General features: G+C 44.5%; 1 protein-coding gene across 1 annotated transcript; it reads right to left on the bottom strand.

Annotated features, from left to right (window-relative positions):
• Nucleotides 1-9,807: 9,807 nt before the first annotated feature.
• On the bottom strand, nucleotides 9,808-19,519 carry LOC125939945 (trypsin-7-like). The gene is made up of 4 exons (XM_049655505.1): nucleotides 19,464-19,519; nucleotides 18,281-18,396; nucleotides 14,919-15,057; nucleotides 9,808-9,937 (listed from the first exon to the last, which is right to left on the bottom strand). Exons 1-4 carry the CDS (start codon nucleotides 19,488-19,490, stop codon nucleotides 9,815-9,817), a joined length of 405 nt encoding a protein of 134 aa, XP_049511462.1. The 5' UTR covers nucleotides 19,491-19,519; the 3' UTR covers nucleotides 9,808-9,814.
• Nucleotides 19,520-20,010: the final 491 nt, after the last annotated feature.

Here is a 20,010-nt window from a genome sequence, read left to right as displayed (position 1 = left end):
CTAGATGACAATAGGAGGCAAAGTGGAGCTTGGAAGGCTATCAATGAGTAGAGTATATAGCCGTTGTACCATAACAATTGCAGAATGGGTGCCCAGGGGAGCCAAGGGCAGTCGAAAACGGTAGAAACATAGATGGCGTGATGAAATAAGGAAATTTTCAGGCGCAAGTTCGAATCAGCTAGCCCAACTCAGGGGTAATTGGAGATTTGTGGTAGATGCCTTCGTCCTACAATGAACATAAAAACAGGCTTATGATTGATGAATTCTTGTATGTTTGCCAGGCTCTTAAACATTACTTTTGTCTTCTGCATATAATTCTTCAACTGTACTCTTACTTTCTTTCAGTTAAGGTACTAATAATTTGTTGTGATTCCTCCCCAGTGTTGCTGAACAGGACAATGTCATCTGCAAACCGAAAGTTGTTGAGATATTAGAAACTTATTCTTGCTCCTAAGCCTACCCAGTTTAAAAGCATGAATATTTATACTAAGTATGCAGTGAATAGCGTTGGAGAGATGTCTCTATGTTGAACGCCTTTCTTGGTAGGTAGGTTTCTAGTTTTCTTGTTGAGAAGCAAGGTAGCTGTGGAATTTTGTTAGTATTTGACAAAGTATTCACGCATGCCTCCTGCACTTTGTGATTACGCAATGCTTTCATAACTGCTGGTATCTCTACTGACTCAAATTCCTTTTCGTAATCTATGGAAGCATTATAGAGAGGTTGACTGTACTTCACAGCTTTCTGAAATAACTGATTGATGATAGGACGTGATCCAGTATAGAATGTTCTTTTTCCTGAAGCCAGCCTGTTTTCTTAGTTGAATGAAATGAAGTGTTGCCTTGATTTTGTTGGAAATAATCTTAATGAATATTTTATGCAATACTAAAGGAGATCTTTGAAAAGATCTGTCCTCCTCGTAGAGTTGCAAGCAGCTCAGCTGCCGTTGGCAAAGGATACGCCGTTGGCTTGATGCTTGCGTTTACTGTGCTCCTTTAATTCCCACACAATCGTAAGGATCCATTCTTCTTCCTCACGATGACCACTGGCGTCGCCCAATCAATCACACGCGGAGATTAGCTCAATTATGCCTTGAGCCTGGAGTTTGTCGAGTTCTCGACATACGGCATCTCGCAAAGCAAATGGCACTTTCCGGCACTTCAAAAACTTCGGTGTCGCGCCTTCAGCAAGTTCAATGCTTACAGGTGGCCCTGAATATCCAGTGAGAGCTTCATCGAACACCCCAGAGAACTTGGCTAATGTAGCGTCGATTGTTGTTTCCGCGAGATTGTTGAGTCCATGCAGCGTAATGCCCAGTTTTTCCAATCAATTTCTTCCTAAGAAGCTGGCTCCAACTCCTCCAGCCACGAGCAAGGGTAGCTGTGCTTTGTTGTTGTTGAAAGATACATTGATAAGCACGGAGCCTTGGATGTCCAAACATTCTCCCGACCATGTCCGTAAAGCGAGCTTGCGTTCTCTTAACACCGGGGCATCGTCAGGTCAGACGCGAGCGAACGTCGCTCCACTTATTATAGAAAACGCTGCTCCCGAGCCTACTTCCATCTTGAGTGGCTGACCAGACAGTCGTACTGTCATGACGAACCTAGCTGTGGTTGTCATCTCTAGTCCTGTGTGAAAAACAGTAAGGAGGCCGCCTTCCAGTTCTTCTAAAACTTCGCCCTCCTCTAAACAATGACTTCCTTGGTACTTCGGTGGTTTAGCCTATTTCGACAGGCAAGCTTTCGCGATGAGACTCTTTTTGCGGCAGAAATTACACGTAGCATCCTTGAAGTAGCACTTGTCGGCCTTATGATCTGCTAAGCATCGGAAGGACTGATGCGCCTTGCTTGTAGAGCCCTCGCGAACATTCTGATGATGTATATCAAACTTTTCGGCCTGTTGCTGTTGCTGTAACGAACGGTCTTCGTCAAGACTACGAAACCACGGCTGGTGTGGTTTACGATATTGATACATCGATTAGCGACAGCGACCTGCCAATTTTAATCAAACCTGCGACAGATGGTATTGCCTTACTGCAAGCTCGGCGCCTTGGCAACTCGAGCTGTGTAAAACTCGACTTTAAAGGTGACTGCCTACCATCGCACGTAAAGGTCGGACACTTTCGTCATGTGGTACGGCCTTTCGTACCAAAACCACTTCGGTGCAGAAGATGTCAAAGACTTGGACACGTGAGTGCTGTCTGCCGAAATTCAACGGTATGCCCACGATATTCCGAGCAACACGACGCTGACACCTGCCGTGCAACGGAGCTCAAGTGCACAAATTGTCAAGGATCGCACGCTGCATCCTCAAAAGACTGTCCACGTCAAAAGAACGAGCAGAAAATCTTGAGGAAAATGGCCAGAGACGGATCATCACACAGAGATGCTTCTGCTGCAATAAGGCGACATCGCTCCCGAAAAGGAAAGTCCACGAAATCCTCTTCAGGTTCGAGGGAGATGACACGTCCTGCAGCGCCGCCTCCTGCTCCATCTGTCTCCAATAAGAGCACGAATGTCAGCGAAAAAAGCAGCCATGATGTTGATACCTCTTCAAGTGAGGAGTGGCCAGCGCTGCCGAAGACATGCCAGACACCAGAGCCACAGCATATGACTCGCCACTTGCAGTCCAACGTCGCTGCAGTTGACCACATCCGAGACAAGGATTTGCAAGTGATTGCTATGCTGAAGTCGCTCACGAATGTCATGCGTCTACTACTGACAAACATGGATACTCCGGCTGCTCGCAGCGCTCTGCAACTACTGGACACGTTGACTCCAGTGCTTGAAAGCTTCGTACAGCACTATGGCCCGCTCCTCGCTGCCATTCCACAAGGAAGTCAAGAAAGCCTCTCCGTTGCAGTGGAATGCCCGGGGCCTCAAATCAAGAATTTCAGATTTTAGACACTTTGTCTTCGAAAACCGTTTTCCCATCCTCGTAATTTGTGAACCGAACGTTCAAAATGCCATCCGCATTTCTGGATATGAAGAATTCATGTCCTCTACCTGTGGTGATGTGAGCAAGGTGATTGTATATATAAGATGTGAACTGACGTACGTGTTGCACCTAATCCCACCTCACGACACCAACCAGTACGTTTGTTTAATCGTAAAGACGAAGAAACTTACGTTCACTCTCGTCGCTGCCTACATTGCTCCTTCAAGTCGCTTCGACTCAAAACGACTGCACGACGTGTTATCCACGGCACCCGGCCCTACGATCCTCACTGGAGATTTTAATGCTCACCATCCGCTTTGGGGAAGTCTGAAGATGGACTCTACGGGAAAGAGGCTTGTATCCTTTGCAACACAGCACGACCTTTATTGCCTCAACGATGGTAGTTCAACATATTTACGAGGGATTACATACAGCAGCTGCCTAGATTTGACCCTGATCTCTCGGCGTCTTGAAAGAAAAGTGCAATGGTTCTCAGATATCGAATCACATGGCAGCGACCATATTCCCACGTATCTGAAGATCAAGGGATTATTGAAATACTCCTCCACGACTCTCCAACGAATTGACTGGTCAGCGTTTCGGTCACACATGGAGGAAGTATGTCAGGAAGGAAACCATTCTAGTCTGGAACACGAAATTCAAAAAGCCATGAAAGAGACTACGCGCGGTTTTCAGCCGTTCCCGAAATATGAAGAATTTGAAGCCGAATTGCAGCGATTACGAGCCATTCGCCGGCGGGCTGAAAGAAGATACAGGAGAACTAAATCCATCCATGATCTCAGAGAGGCAAGGCGAATGCAAAAGAAGATTCAGCGGCGCATAGATGCACTCCAATCTCAAAAATGGAAACGATTCTGTGAGTCGTTGGATCCACGTCAGCGCTTATCTCAGATATGGAGGACCGTGCGTGGACTTCGCGTATCACCGCAACAGCGTGTTCCTTTCAAATCTCTCGCTTTGCACCAAGGTTGCAGAGAGATTCAGATTGCTGAAGAATTTTGTTCAAGACTTGCTGGCTTGCAGCCCCAATGTGCACTTACACCATGTGTCACTCCTGCGTCCCGGGACTCCCGTATGGATGTCATGTTTTCGATGGAGGAGCTTGATGCGGCCCTGGCGACTTGCAGGCGCTCTTCGTCACCTGGGCCAGACGGCGTTACCTATACGGTGCTCGGCAATCTTGGCCAGAAGGCGCAACTCGTGCTGTTAAACCATTACAACGAGTCTTGGCGCAATGGTGTGGTTCCACGTGAATGGAAATGCAGCCGCTTGGTACCACTTCTCAAACCAGGTAAATCACCGTTAGATTTGTCATCGTACCGCCCCATCGCTCTGGCCAGCTGCATCGGAAAAATAAAGGAAAAAATGGTTTTGACGCGCCTGGAACGGTACCTGGAGAAATACAATGTGTACCCAGATGCTATGGCTGGCTTCCGGCGTGGGCGCTCATCCATAGATAATGTCATCGATTTGGTCACATTTGTTCAACATCAAAAACGTCTCAAACGACTCACTGCGGCATTGTTCCTTGACATAAAAGGCGCCTACGATAACGTTGCACATTATGCCATTATAGAGGCTCTGATTGAAGCCGGAATTGGTGGCCGCACTTTTCAGTGGCTATGCAGCTATCTGACCGACAGACATTTCTTCGTGATGACCGAGGATGGCGCCACGACTCACCACCAAACATTCCGTGGAGTACCACAAAGTGGGGTGTTGAGCCCGACACTATTCAACTTAGTGCTCGTTGGCCTAGTCAGATGCTTGCCCAACACCGTTGGAATATCAATCTATGCTGACGATATCTGCATCTGGGCGTCTGCTGTAACACGACTGCAGGTACGAGCAAGGCTACAAAAGGCAGCTACGTTAACATCACTGTACTTACGAAAACAGAACTTGGAGCTGTCTTCAGAGAAATGCTGCCTTGTTACATTCACTCGGAAGGCAATGAGGCCTTACTCTGTAAGTGTCAATGGGCAAACAATTGCAAACGCATGGAAACACCGCTTTTTAGGGGTAATTATCGACCGCGACCTTTCATGGAGCCCGCACGTTTCATACCTAAAGAAGAGGTTAACGACCATAACACACCTCCTTAACTTCCTCGGTGGAAAATCATGGGGCACATCGGTGCGGTCAATGCTGCAGCTTTATAGTGCCTTATTCCTCGGTTTCGCAAGATACAGCCTCCCGGTGCTAGGCAACACCTGCAAAACAAACCTGCGTGTACTCCAGGGACTACAAGCTCAAGCCCTAAGGACGTGTCTCGGTCTTCCGAAGTGTGCGTCTACGGCGGCAACGATTGTCATAGCACGAGACCACCCAATATCAACGTACTTAGCCACCGACGCCATCAGGGCGCATATTCGGCACGTTGCCCGACTACCTTCCCACCATCTTGCATCGTTACTTACAGAAAGGCCACACACAACTTTCAGTCGTATAATTGCAGCCAATCATACCTCGTTGCCATCGAACTACATGCCTGCAGCAAGACCATCCTCACCGTTATGGTGCCTGCACAAACCTGACATACGCCTCACCATCCCAGGAATCACAAAGAAAGCTCACATGCCGTCATCTGCCCTGAAACAGGCCACGTTAGGACTTTTACATGAGGTTCACAGTGGCCGCGTACATGTTTATGTCGATGGCTGAATCACACCTACAAGTTCAGCTGCCGCAGTGGTGATTCCAGCAAGATCCGTCAAGATGCAGCTAAAGACGTCACATGTCTCATCAACAACAGCTGCTGAACTGGTAGCCCTCCGTGCGGCTCTTCATTTCATTCTGGAGGAACCACCCCATCCATGGTCAATCTTCTGTGACTCCAAGGCAGCCCTCCAGAGTTTACTCTCAGCACTGTGCCATGGATCACATGAGCAGCTCGTAGCAGAGATAAGACAAGTACACCATCGCATAGTTGATGAAGGGCACAATATAATATATCAGTGGTTGCCTAGTCACTGTGGCATACATGGCAATGACCGAGCGGACGCAGCGGCCCGATCTGCCCATGACGGTGTCAACAGCGTTGCCATTCCTCTTTCGAGAGCCGACGCAGCGAAAAAACTTTCCGTGCTTGCGCGTGACCTAACATTGATGCAATGGAATTCCTCCGATTTCACAAGTGCACGCCTTCATGCCCTGGACCCTAATTTACAGCTTCGTATTCCATTCGACCTTCCACGACGGGACTGCACACTTCTAATCCGTCTGTGGCTTGGAGTAGCATTTTCAAATGCGTACTCCTTTCGTATCGGAATGGCCAATAGCCCACTTTGTGAATCCTGCGGGTGCAACGAAACAATCGCACACCTTCTTTGTGAGTGCCCTCGTTTCAACCCGCAGAGAGCAGCTCTCTCAGCGACAATAGATCAACTGGACAAACGCCCAATAACAGAAAGGAACATCCTTGGAAACTGGCCTACACAAACAACGGCGCGAGCCGCCCTGAAGGCACTGCTGCGTTACTTGAAAGACACCGGACTCAGTGACAAATTGTGACTCTGCATTGTGTTACTTAGGACGGAACGTTCAGACTATGCAACACGAGAACGCCTTCGCGGACTTCATGACAGTGCCCACGGAAACAGTTCTGTTTTGTGTGCGTGTGTGATTTTCTTGTTTCCTTCCTCTTTGTTTATTCTTTATTTTCCCTTATTTTTATCTCTCTCTCCTTTCGAATCCCTTTACCCCTCCCCCGGTACAGGGTAGCCAACCGGAGATAACCTCTGGTTAACCTCCCTGTCTTTCCTTTACCTTTTTCTCTCTCTCTCTCTCGGCCTGTCTGTCTCTGCTGATCTGTCTCTGCTGATCCCTTGCTGATTCAGCAGTCAAAACGAGCTCGTACGCTTTCTTAAACGTTAGCTTATCTTCAGCTAGCAACCGTTGTTGAACATGAGAATCGTGGATCCCACATACCAATCTGTCTCGTAGCATAATTTCCAAAGGAAGCCTTGTACTCCCTGGTTGAGACTGCAGTTCCGCGTTTCCACCCGACGTATCAGGACCCACCGTCGTGATGTCTGCGTTGCCAAAATTGCAGTCCTTTGCCAAAGTTCGCAGAGCTGTCACATAGACTTTGACCCATTCATTAGCGAGCTGGTCCCGTTTCTGGAAGCGATATCGTCCAAGGAACTCAGATGGCCGGGGGTCGCAGTGCTGGCTCAGTAACTTGATGTCCACCAAGTCCACCTCAGAAGGCTTCCGTGGTGCAACCAGGGCCCTAAGCGTCACGTAGGTTTGCTCACCGCACAGGGTGAGCAGAACCGCTCGCTTCTTGGAAGATTCGACGATGTCGTTGGCTTCATAGTAGAACTCCAGGCGCTCTACCCACGACGACCAGTCGGTGCCGGGCACAAATTCTGGTATCTTGCCTTTAGGCATCGCCTTCCAGGAAAACTTGCTTCGTGGGGTCGCGTTCCCTCGTCGCCAGTATTGTAAAGTGCCTTTTATTGCATTTTAGGACGTTGCAAGGTGGCTGTGTGGTCACGAGCTCAGATTCCTTGGTGCGCCACTTCGCTCTCCTCGTCTTCGCTCGCTAGTCCAAACGCTGATATACAACAAGTATTCAATTACTGCTTCCGAAATCAATTTAATTACGGTTTAATTGATTACCTCTATGTTATCTTCGTCTTCCTGTTTTAAAGCTGCATGTTTGTGAGCAACAGCCTGAATTCGCCTGCTTTAACCCTGGCTGCATCTTGGTTGCCATGTTCCTTCATGACTAATTTCGATCTTTCTCTCTTCAAATTGAGAGCAATCCTGAACCTTACTATCTGTGCGACTTCTCACAAACCGTGGTCGGACATTCCTGTCAAAAGGTATCCCAGACATATTGCAGTCATGTGAAACGATGCACAAGCTATCCCCGTCATACCACCCGCATACAAATGGCCTCACGGAGCGTCTCGATCACACTCTCACAGACATGCTCGCGAAATATCTCTTCAGACCGCACTGACAGAGACCGCGCTTTACCGTTTGTCACGTTTGATTTTAATTCCTCGCGCCACGACACAGCCGGTTATTCCCCATTTTTCCTTCTGTTCGGCCAAGAACCAGCACTGCCCCTCGAGACAACCTTCCCTGTTAACGCGGTACTGACCAGTGAATATGCACTTCACGTCATCACCTGCACTGCACACGCAAGAGAACTTGCCTGTGACTGCCATCTGAACTCCTAAGAGAGTCATAGGCGGTTGTGCGACCGGCGACGCCGAGACGTGCACTTCCCGCCTGGTTCTTTCGTGCTTCTATGGTCTCCGGCGCTTCAGGTCGGCCTGTCTGAAAAACTGTCTCGCTACAGAATCCCATACCGAGTGCTTCGTGTCGTCACTCCCGTCACCAACGAGATCGACCCTGATGCCCCATCCGCTTCCCAGTTCAGTGGCATCGCGCACGATACACGACTGTAGCAGTATCACCCTCCCAGTGATGACGCTCCGAGTGACGCTTCGAGACGTCACTTTTGCCGCCGGAGGATTATGCTACACCCGTGTTGTACTTGGTGTTTGAATGAGGCGCGCGGGCGCCATCACCCGAGAAAAGATGAAGAACGAACTGGGCTTGCGCTATGAATCGAAGCCGTCAGCGCTGCAACCGTTGTTGTAAATATAATCTGTAAATAGTTGCACGTCTAATTGACTCGTCCTTCGCGTAACAACATGATCACTGCCCTTTACCTTACCTAAGACTTCAACATCCTAGATTATGTTGTGATCTGCAGAAAGTAATGAATTTATTTCGTTTGTGGTTTCTCCATTAGGTCTTTAGCAGGTCTACTTACTGTTACTGCTCTTCCTGAGAAAGGTATTCATTATTCTGAGTATTAAATTCCGCAAGTTCTACCACCATGTCTCCTCTATTATTCCTACAATCGATGCCATAATTGGCACTTGCTTGTTCCCCAGCCTGTATTTTCCCCACTTTTGCATTGAAGTCGCAAATGACTACAGTAGGCTGAGTTTGCACCTCAGTGCTAATTTTACATCTTCCCAAAAGTGTTCTAAATCTTCGTCCTCACGACGGGAGGTTGGAGCGTAGGCTGGCACTACCTTTAAATATATCTCCTGCTGAGCTTTATTACAACGATGGCAACCTCCTCATTATCCTTGTAGAATTCATCAATGTTGCCCGCTATGTCGTGATGAATTAGAAATTCTACCCCCTGTTCAGTTGCTTGGAACATCTCTGTAGCAATGGAGGTGTCTATTAGTGATCACTGTATAAGCCTGACCAGCTCTTCCAACTTCACTAAGCCCAATAAAATCCCCTGCAATGCGTGATAATTTTTCAAAGTGTTCTGCTAAGCTTGCCTCACTCTAGAAGGTTCGCGTTTTAAATGTAGCCGGGTCAACGATTCTATATAAGTAAACGTAACTATATTCTGAGCAACGATTTGTCCATCTAACACACAAAAAACTCACGAACAAGGAAGCCTAGGAAATGTATTAGCACTGCCTTTCAACTAAACGTTTATTGAAAACATGTGTCGATTAACTATAAAGGAACCAACCAAAAACTCGGACCCACGCAAGGAAGGAAAAAATGGTGGAGGGGGGTCCAGCCCAAAAGCTGACAAAATCACAAGGCACATGCAGCCAGTCCTTGTTACGTAAAACCCCGTAGACTGGTGTTCAGAGTTTCAGCGGGGTCACAGACACCTAGCTCACACATGTTTTCTCTAAACTTTGAGTTGGAAGGCAGCATTCAGGTCGTTTGTACTTTTATTTTCTTGTTTTCTTTTGTTTGTGGTAAATATGAATTCATTTGAACAGCTTCAATCTGTCTTGAAATTTCGCATAAGAACAATATGGTTTTATCGCTTTGAGACTAGGCGATATTGTCTCTATTTACCTGGATTTGTGTATCCCCAGCCTGCAGCCATAACAGGCCTTCCGGCAAGTGGTCTAGTTTTCTTCGGTAAGCAGATAGGCCTCACGTATCGGTCATAACGAAGTGGATCCGCCAGCTATAGATTAAAAAAACAAAAAAAAAAACAACAAAAACATCAACTTGCTCGCAAGCTGGAAGCGTTCTTTATTGATATGCAAGCTTTATGACGACCAATGCTGCTTTTGGTTGATGAGCAATGCTAATTTGAGCACCTCTTGCACGTGTTCCGGAAATATTTGTTGTGTGAGTGTCACACAGTTAGAATGTCCAAAACTGTCTAACTGGTTGCGCGTCAAGGATCGTCTTGCTTCGCACCATTCGCATTACATAAACGCTCACAACCCATGTGAAATGATTTGCTGTGCTGTGTTCGTAAGCCTTAGTCTACCGGGAGTGTATGTAGGTTGCAACGTGCTTCAAGAATTTTCAAGCGGTACAAATGGAAACGCGGCCGCTCGGTAACAACACATCCCCCGATAATCAGGTTGCGACCATTTTATCCGGAATGACTCAGCCGACCAGTGATGATATTCATGTACTGTAATTGAAGCGAATCACAGAGGCCTTGTTTGTAACGTAGCGCGTGGTACACAGGACCACTACGACTGCCATCACAAGCGTTGAAGGTCTTTCCCATTCGGAGAGGCGATTATTACGTGAGCTGCAGAACCTTCATCGCACGTTAATAAATACCACTAACTGAGGGGAATCGATAAAGAACTAGAAGATACTGTATATAGTGACAAAATTCACAGCTGAGATACATAAATATGAAAGTTACGAACGTGAGATTTTCCTAACATATGGAAGAGAACTTAAAATCGCCAACAAGTTCAAGGTTCGAGAGTATCAAGTGGAAATAATGTGAAAACAGACCGTGACAGAGGTAGTGGAAGGAATGCGCTTTCTGCTTATGTCTCCACCATCTTGTCATTGTGTCTTCACTCTCAAAGAAAGTGTGCACACATCCCTACACGCCTCTACCTCTCAGCTAAGCTTTGAACAATGCGGAAGAAGGCAAATTCTGTTCCCACAGCAGAAAGGGTGATACGGTAATTAAACTTCACAAAAAAGCCGGAACTACAGGATGTAACCTCTCATTCACGTCTTCAACTATCGCCAAGATCGTGTATACGTGACAATGACGTCAAGGTGACAGCAAAATCCAGGCTTACTTAACGGAAGAGATTTCTGCAACCGAAAAACTGGAAAACTTTGGTAAACCTAAAGGTTTTCTGACAGATATAGACCTCAAGCATAGACGCAACTCCAAGGCGCCAAGGTATCACAGATATTCAGATGTACAGAACGCCCAGCTGTGCCCACATGAGCGCAGAGGAATGAAATCAAGGATATTTTATCACTGCGAGCAGGCCTAGCTCGAACTGATTCGTCATGAAACTTTGCATTCTGTGTCCCCGTTTATTTAGCGCGAAGTTTCACGATGAGCTATTTTGAATAATCCAAAATAAACAAATGCAAGAATATATAGACACAGGAATGTGCCGTTTGTGCTGCTCAACGCTGCAACTTGCCACGTGAGCTACAGACGAGAAAGCGGAGAAGCACACGGATTGTGAAAGTTCCTTCGGTGAACACACCCATTCCCAAGACTGTCGCAGTGGCGAGTGAAGTAACCTCCACCAAATCACAAATCAAGGTTGTTACAACCAAGAAATTCACAGGGAAGAAGGAATCTCAAATTGGACTTGCGCAGAACCGCGTGGAACATTCTTATAACCCAAATGGTCCTGCCCAGAACTATAGAAGAGTGATGTCACAAGTTCATCAAGGGTGACAAGTTCAAGAACACGTAAGCGTCATAGGCATCGGCGAAAGATCAAGAATGAAAAAAAAAAAAACTCTATCTCATTGCGGTTCACTCGAAACTGATAGGAACACTGATTGTAAAAAGCAATGCTACTTAATATTCGTGTGTGCTGGTGTGCTGCAGTGATAGTTAACACAACGGATCATGTTGAAAACTCAGTAGAAGACAATGACTGTGTTCTACGAGGATCATCATAGAAGAAAAACAAAACGAAACTAAATCATCAAAATCTATGTGTTGAATGAAGGGGGAAGTAATGGGGACTTCAGTTGCTCGAGAACAAGTTAAGGACTGCACAAAGAGCGATGGAACGAAAAATGTTAGGCCTAATGTTAAGAGACAGGAAGAGAGCGGTGTTGGTCACGGAACAAACGATGATGGCCGATATTCTAGTTGACCTAAGAGAAAGAAATGGAGCTGGGCAGGCCATGTAATGCGTAGGGTGAATAACCGATGGTTTATTAGAGTGACAGAGTGGATACCAAGAGAAGAGAAGCGCAGTCGAGGACGGCATAAAGCTAGGTAGGGTGATGAGGTTAGGAAATTTGCAGGTGCAAGTTGGAATCAGCTAGCGCAAGACAGGGGTAGTTACAGATCGCAGAGAGAGGCCTTCGTCCTGTAGTGGACATAAATAAAGGCTGATGATGATGATGATGATGAATGGGGACTTTTCCAAGCGAAATTCGGCCCTTACTTTTCTCTACAATAATGTTAATCATAAGAGAGAGATCGCAGCAATAACTAAATAAACACAGCCGTCTGACTCCATGCAGCGCTTCAAAAACTCTTGTTACTGCAATGTATTGCCCTTGCAACGGCCAGAAAGCATCAGAGGCGAAAATTATGTCTTGTTTTTTAGACTTATTGTTCTGCACATTATTTAAGGATACAAACAAATATGTTCTCACGACTGGTTCTATGCACAGAGCCAACAAACCACCTTTTCTTGAATCCTAAAGCCAGAGCTCTAATCGATTTTATGTGTCGTCTTGCAAAAGACAAAATCTACTCCTAATTTTAGAGCATATGCGTGCAACTTTATTATGAATTCACTGCCAGTCGAAGACGTAGTATGTTTGAAATTCATAAGAGGACTAAAAGTATAGGTAGTTTCATTGCAAGCTCAGTCATATGTGCACGAATTGTGTGCGGAGAGCATTGCGATACTTGTACAGGGACATGCAGATTTTAATTAAAGTGATCGAAAAAAAATTACACTTACGGTTGCACTGTTATTGCTCAAATGTTGCTCAAATTTTGGAATCTACGTGGTTCAGTGGCACACTTGGCACGGTCAATTGACTGATTATACAGAAAAAAGTGCAACGTTGTCTTCGTTAGTGGAGATGGAAGCTGCTGCTCTGATGGTGAGCGCATAAACTTGTTTCGCCGCCTGACCCCAGCTGTAGAAAGCAGCTCGTCATAGAAGGTTGTTTCATGCTAGCCGCTTGTCTGGAACAAGCGGCAACCCTCGATGACCGGCTACGTCCTCCAGCTGCTCTTGGCAAGCGGTGATGCAAGTTTATATTCGCGCCATCGCAGCAGCAACAGCTTGCATCTCCATAAACGAAGGCAACTTTGCACTTTTTTATTAGAAACCAGGCAGTTAACCGTGCCAAGCGTGACACTGAATGACGGAGACTCAGAAATTACCGTATATACTCACGTAATGGCCACACCCGTGTAAAAGTCGCACCCAAAACCTTTTAAAAAATCTACAAAAGTATGTTTAAAAAGTACCCGTATATAAGCCGCACCTTGATTTTTATAAGGTTGTCAGTGTTATCTATTGTGTGCCATCACGGGGCGGTGGGGCGTCGCCATTTATTCCAGCCGGAAGGTGACGCGTTTCGGGAATAACCAAGAATAACCAAAGGCAGTGCAAGCGAGTACTGTAGTTCAATAAAGCCACGTACCACCGGAAATATTTACGGAAATAAATGTTGTGTCTTTTTCACCGTGTAATGGACGCACCACCAACTTTCACCTCAAACACGAGTACATACAGCAAACTTTCGGCGAAATTTGAGCAATAACAGTGCAATGATAGCACAAATTCTTTTTTCGAGCACTTGACCCTTTACGAAAACCTGCAGGATGTTGTGCAACTTATGTAACTAGAATCACGGGAGCTCATGGCTTAATACATTACATAAAAAGCCCACGTAAAAGCTCTGGACAAAATAAAAGCCTACGACGCCTCGCGACGAACATCAGATGCATTTTCACTAGATAATTTAGTGTATAGAGGCATTGCAATATTGCATGGCTTTCTCGTCATCTTTGTCTGTGTTCTCTCTTTTACACTTTTACCGAATGTTATAACATGCAATTTTCGACTTGGTGCGAATAGGCTAAATGAATCCAGGGCTCTCCCAAACCCCTAGTTTCTACTGTGAATAGTGAGATGGAGAGAAAGAGCAGCACAGTGGGATGACAAAAGTGAATATTTAGCCTATTAAAAAACAACACAACAGTTCTTTTCTGCTCTCTTTATTAGTGTGATACCTACTGTCGCAAACAGTGTCAAGGTATAAAGCTGAGAACATATTCAAGGACGAATACTTTCGAAGATATTTACACTTTGGCGACACATTGCGACAGGCAACACTTGACGCGTGCACGGATGAGTCGTGCTAACGCGACAGAGAAGCTCTCGTAGTGTCTCGTGGCATGAGTCTCGCGAAATCTTGCGAAAGTGAAACCATCGCTTAAAGTGATCACCCGGAAATACCGCCCCCGGCGTAGGGCTTATTCCGTGTATGAATTTGCTTCTCCTTATGTGCACTTTTATTGACTGTACTTACACCCGTCCTTTCCCTCTACTTATGAACATATGTTTATATTTTTGTTAAACACTTCTGTATTACATTTTCTTTTATTGAGAGCACGAAAAAATCATAAGTATAAAAGATACCGCGCTAGTAAGACGCTCACATAATGTAACCAATTCTCTACCTAACCTCGAGAAGGCTGGAAATCGTTTAGTGCGGACTCACAGCAACTATTACAGGCAGAATTTTTTGCATATGGTAACAAATTGTAAAAATTTATTCCGGCGTTTTCTTTTATGTTGCATGCCTTAGACGCTCAATACAGCCGCACTCATAATACCCACCCAAATAATTTTACATACTTCTAACAAAGTTTAGCAGTCATGGCCCCCAGAATCTGCAATATTTATCAAGGAAAATTGGTACGAACAAACATCCGTGCTCCAACTTACACTCATCAAAGCAATGTCGTATCCTTGGTTGATTTCTTTGTATTTGGGGTGCATAATAACTCGATGCACTGGAGCCTTATGTCCTCCCGAGGCTTCGCTTGTGTTGTAGTAGACGGTGGCGTCAACCAAGCTACGTTCACTTCATTGCAAAAAAAGTTTTTTATTATGCATGAGGTATGCCATAAGGTATGGGATATAAAAATGGCTTAAACTGTGCTCCTTACTAAAGTTTATTCAGTCAGTCAGAATTTTGAGAGTACGTGTTAGAAATTCAGCACGGGGCAACAAGAAACAAATAAAATATTTCGCAAAATACATGAAACTCAGTCAGAAATATATTTAAAAATTTCAATAAAGATTAGTTGAAACACTGTAATTTGGTAGGTTCGTACTTATCAGTATATTGTCTAATATTAATTGCGAGTTCCCTCATATGTAGCATTTTATAAAATTTGTAATCAATGTTTGTATGCCTAAAACTGTACCTAGAAGTAAATAATTTGAAGTAATAGTACTGGCCTTATGTTGAATAAAATATTCCATACCTCTTGGTCTCTTGGCATCACCATTTCTAATAGTGACCTACTTTAGTGAGCCCATGTTAACAGTGCATCATTTCATCCGCAAACGAAACTCTAACGCTAAGTTCACACTCAGCCTCGAAATGGACGGAAGGGGAGAAAAAAATCAGGAAATCCACTCGTGTCACTACCGAAGTGCGCGGACAAAAAGGCGGACAGACCGAGCGGTGTTGGACCAAACGACAAGGCTTTCAGCTTAACCGGAAGCTTCAGTAGCATATAAACTTCCGGTCACAATTTAATGAATTGCGGTCAAGGTGTCAGTGGTGATGCGCATCGGCGTACAAAAATACCACCCAGTTATGTATGATACAACTCACAGTATCGACAAAGATCTGCCCTAGAATAGCCAGGTTTGGATGAAGAGTACCGAGGAGCTGGGTATTAGCACGGGCAGCAGCAAAGCGTTGGCGTTTCTAAACTTCTGACGCTTTTTCACAGGATGGGCGAATCCACCACCACCGATACCAGGGCATTCGCTCCTTAGCTGGTGCTTGTGCACATTGAGACAACTAGGTAAATGTATTGAAACTTTTTTCTTCCTCTTCCGTGATTAGAGCTAAAGAAAGGAGCAGACTAGAGGTGAAGTTACGCAATATCACTCCTTTTGATGAGAGATGGGGCAATGAATAAACACACGGCTTAGAATGGTGTGGTGACGAGCGCCACCACGCGGACAAATGTACCCACAGTAGGTACATGTGAAATTGGCGGCGGCGATTGCAAAGCAACTGTAACATTTTAGACATGCGCGGAAAACAATTCGCCCCGCTTTAGCCTTTTCGCTCTCTTTTCGCTTTCCAAGTGTGAAAGAAGCCTTAAATTATCTTGCAATTGTCGGCATGCACTGACACTCGGCTATTTGCTACCATCTAAGCGAGTCGTCATATCTAAAGTAAAATATGCATCGGCCAGATAAGTTACACCAACGAAACCTTAGTAATCAGCTTGACGTAGTCAAAAATTGTATCAATGGTTTTATTCTTTGCATTCATGCAAGACCAACATTTCATTCCTCCAATTTGTCTCGTCACATCGCAAGCACTTTGTTATTCTGCGAAATTTATTTTACTTCACCTAATCGCGAGCCTTCCATCGAAAGATACTTCGCACGTTTACAAGTGTTTGCACATTGCAATGTCGATATTGAACGCGACCATCAGAAACTTTTTTTAGCCTCTCACTTTGACCAAGTCCACAACAACTAACTGAGCCTTCCCCACGACATCACTGTCATCAATTGATGAACAACTTTTCTATACTCTGTTTACGCTCCCTTACACTTTTCTTTTGTAATTCTAACAGAATGTTAGTTCCAACTAATCATTTGTGTAATACTTGTATAACAGTGCCTCCGGCTTAATAAAATAAATAAATTGTTGAAGTAGTCGCGCAGCTTGAGCCCCTTAGTCCTCGCCGCTGTTCTCTGACCTAAACAAATGAATGCTGTAGCAGCCACAAATTTCTCGTTTTCATTAGTAAGAGACTGGGAAATTTTACATTGGTCTTACTCATACCAAAATATCTTCTTTAGATGTTGTTTACAAAAAATGGTTAACAGACTATTGAAATTTTTTTCCGGAATTTATGCATGACGTTATCTAATTAGTACAAATTATACGTGCTTGTGAATGACAATGTCATTTTTTACATGTTAGACGAATGACACCTGATTAAAATCTTCCGCTTCTTCAGGCAAACAAGGCAATTTATTCCATTTGAAAAGAACCTCCATCAACTATTAAAAATGCATATGCAATATGTGTCCAAGTTATTTTTGCAGGCTTCCACATACAGGATTTTTTTTACTACACATCAATGGGAAAATAGGAGCATAATCTTTTGCAAAACATAGGAACTTTTCTACATTATCTTGGTTGTGCGAATAATGCGTGTCTACAAAATTCATATTAACTAGTTTAATGTCGCTGACTGAAATTATTTCCTTCCGTTTATGGGAAGGAAAAATGCAAAGGTTCGTAATTACATAGATCAAACAACCTTGGCAACGAATGACATTGCATTGTTCTATTGTAATACTTTGAAAAGCAATACATACAACTTACAGAACACATTCGTATAAGTATTCGGTGACGCCCGCATTGTTATTGTGCAGGAAGTTTAACGAATTTTACGCTGGATTCGAAATGTGACAAGCTACACGTTTCTATTTAGAAATTGTACTTGTTTCGGCAAATAGAATGCGTTCCCCATCGGCACGTCACTGGTGACGAGAAAAGACGGGGTACATGACACACAGCCTCAATAACCATCGTCAAACAAAAGTAGCCCTCTTGCTCCTTCACCGTTTATGTTGCAAAAGCAATGCGCGTCGTTCAATTTTTAAGATAAGGTAATCATTCATAAGCGCCACCGAATATTCTAGCCTAGTGGCAAGGCTGTCTATGCATGTACAAGAACAAAATGTATTTCGAGTGAGCTTAAAAAGCCCGAGGCTCAAGGCAAGGAAACGAAGACAAGTAAACAGTTACCTCTAAGAAGAGCAAACGAAAACAAAGAGCCGTGTGTCGTTCTCCTTTCTCTTCTTTCCTTTCACGATTCACACCACGCGCAGCACTCACGCGATTCACCGTTCACAGTTTGTCATTCCCGTTGTACTCGAGCTATATCGTCGAGCCGTTGCAGTAATAAAATATTAGTTCCCAGGTAAAATAACTGAACCATTGCCAGAGCGTACTATTACTGCGAAAGAAAATCATTTTGCTCATAGATTTCATGAAAGGTTGCGTACAATTCCAGTCAAGCATGCCTGTTACTCACGGAAGCTTCAAACAGTGTGCCGCTGTTAATATGACCTTGTTTGTTAAAATGCTTCCACCACAGCGTAGCATCTGATCTTGGCCGTTCTCGTCTCTTAAGGTTGTGCTGACGTAAACCTAAAGGAAGAAATGTGAGATCCGGAAATAACATTCAACATGCTTTGACACACTGTCACCTCGTGATACTAAACTAATACTGCACAACTGATAAGTCTGTGAAGTAATGGTAAACAAATGTAAACACACGTGCTAAAAGTACCGCTGATAGTAGAACAACAGGAGCAGTCATCATTTTTGCGCGCGCTCAGGCTACGTTATAAGTTCGTCCTTGTTCAGTTGTGTTTCAGCATGAACACAGAGTTTTTCTTCGAAAGGAAAGCCATTTGGTTACTTGCGCGATGCTCTGGATGCAGTTGAGAGTGAAAAAAACGTAGAAGAAGACATTGATATTGTGTTGCTAGAACCTGTTTGGATACGGATGAGTAGGTAGGTGATGACGACAACCCCAATGCTTTCGCCGTGAACGACGTCTGCGGTTATTGAAGGTTAGCAAAGTCTGCAACAATATTACCTCAAATTGGTTTCATAGTAATAGCAATGTTAAGGACACTTAGCCGCGCTCAGGATGTCGGCGTGTTTGGACGCCGATGGTGTATAGTAACAGTCGCTACCACGAAAGAATCGTAAAGCAGCTGCGATGCCGCTCTTGTCAAGCCCGAGCACCATGGTGATGTGAGCAGTGCAAGGCCACTTTGTGCCTCGAAAATGGGTGCTTCCAAAAATTTCAAACGAGGAGGTGGGAGCGCGATAGATAGTGTCTTCGCCATTAAAACCCCATGCGCCAGTGTACTAGATTAAGTACACCATTGTACCTTGAGAACCAATAGATATTTCACGATAGTTTTGCAGAGGTAATATTTGCGTTTTTCTTTCATCGTTTACAAATTATGATGAAAATTGCATCGCTAGTTTTATATGGGTCATAATGGGTTTATTAATGGGTTAAAAAGGCGATTAAGGATAAAAAGCGAAATTGTTCTGTGTTATTACGTTCTGCTATTTTTGGAATGCAAACCGGGATATTATGTCAGGCTGCCGTGAATTATTCTTTGATACACGGCAGTTCTAATCCGAAAAAAATATACATTTTGTTAGACTGATAAAGCATACGCTATGTTCCTTACAATCCATGGTATTTGCAACTTGTTCATTTTTTCTCCGTTGATGATGCGACCTAATGGTTCCGAACGCCCGCACTCTGGAAGAGATACGATAAGCATTGTCGTGAGTCTGGGCCCGAATTCACAAAAACTTCTTACGCTAGAATTTCTTGTAAAAAATTTTTAGCCAATCCGGATGCCATTTATATCATGGTTGCCAGGTTGCCAGCCAATGGCAAAGTGAAATTACAAAACAAAAGCTTTGTGAATATGGCCCCTGTTTCTATTTTCAGAAAGAATGTGTCGTATGCTTGACTCTAACAAATACTTGACTACGTAGCCCAATTCCTTCGACATGACCCAGAGTATTACACTAGTTCGCCTAGCCGAATTTTATTCATTACAGCAGGGAGGTTTTTCGGGTAAGTCCATCAGTCGTATTGAGATACCAAATAGCACCAAGACTACAAGAACGTACATAAAAATGACAACACATGGCGCTGCGGTTAGCAATGCATGTTGTAGCTTTCGTTTTTTTCGATATAATCTCTTTGTGAAATTTGTGCACTTC

Source organism: Dermacentor silvarum, chromosome 9, assembly GCF_013339745.2.
Source record: "Dermacentor silvarum isolate Dsil-2018 chromosome 9, BIME_Dsil_1.4, whole genome shotgun sequence".
NCBI classification, from domain to species: domain Eukaryota; kingdom Metazoa; phylum Arthropoda; class Arachnida; order Ixodida; family Ixodidae; genus Dermacentor; species Dermacentor silvarum.
The sequence above is the reverse complement of the archived record's forward strand: the minus strand, read 5'-3'. Positions and strand labels throughout refer to the sequence as shown.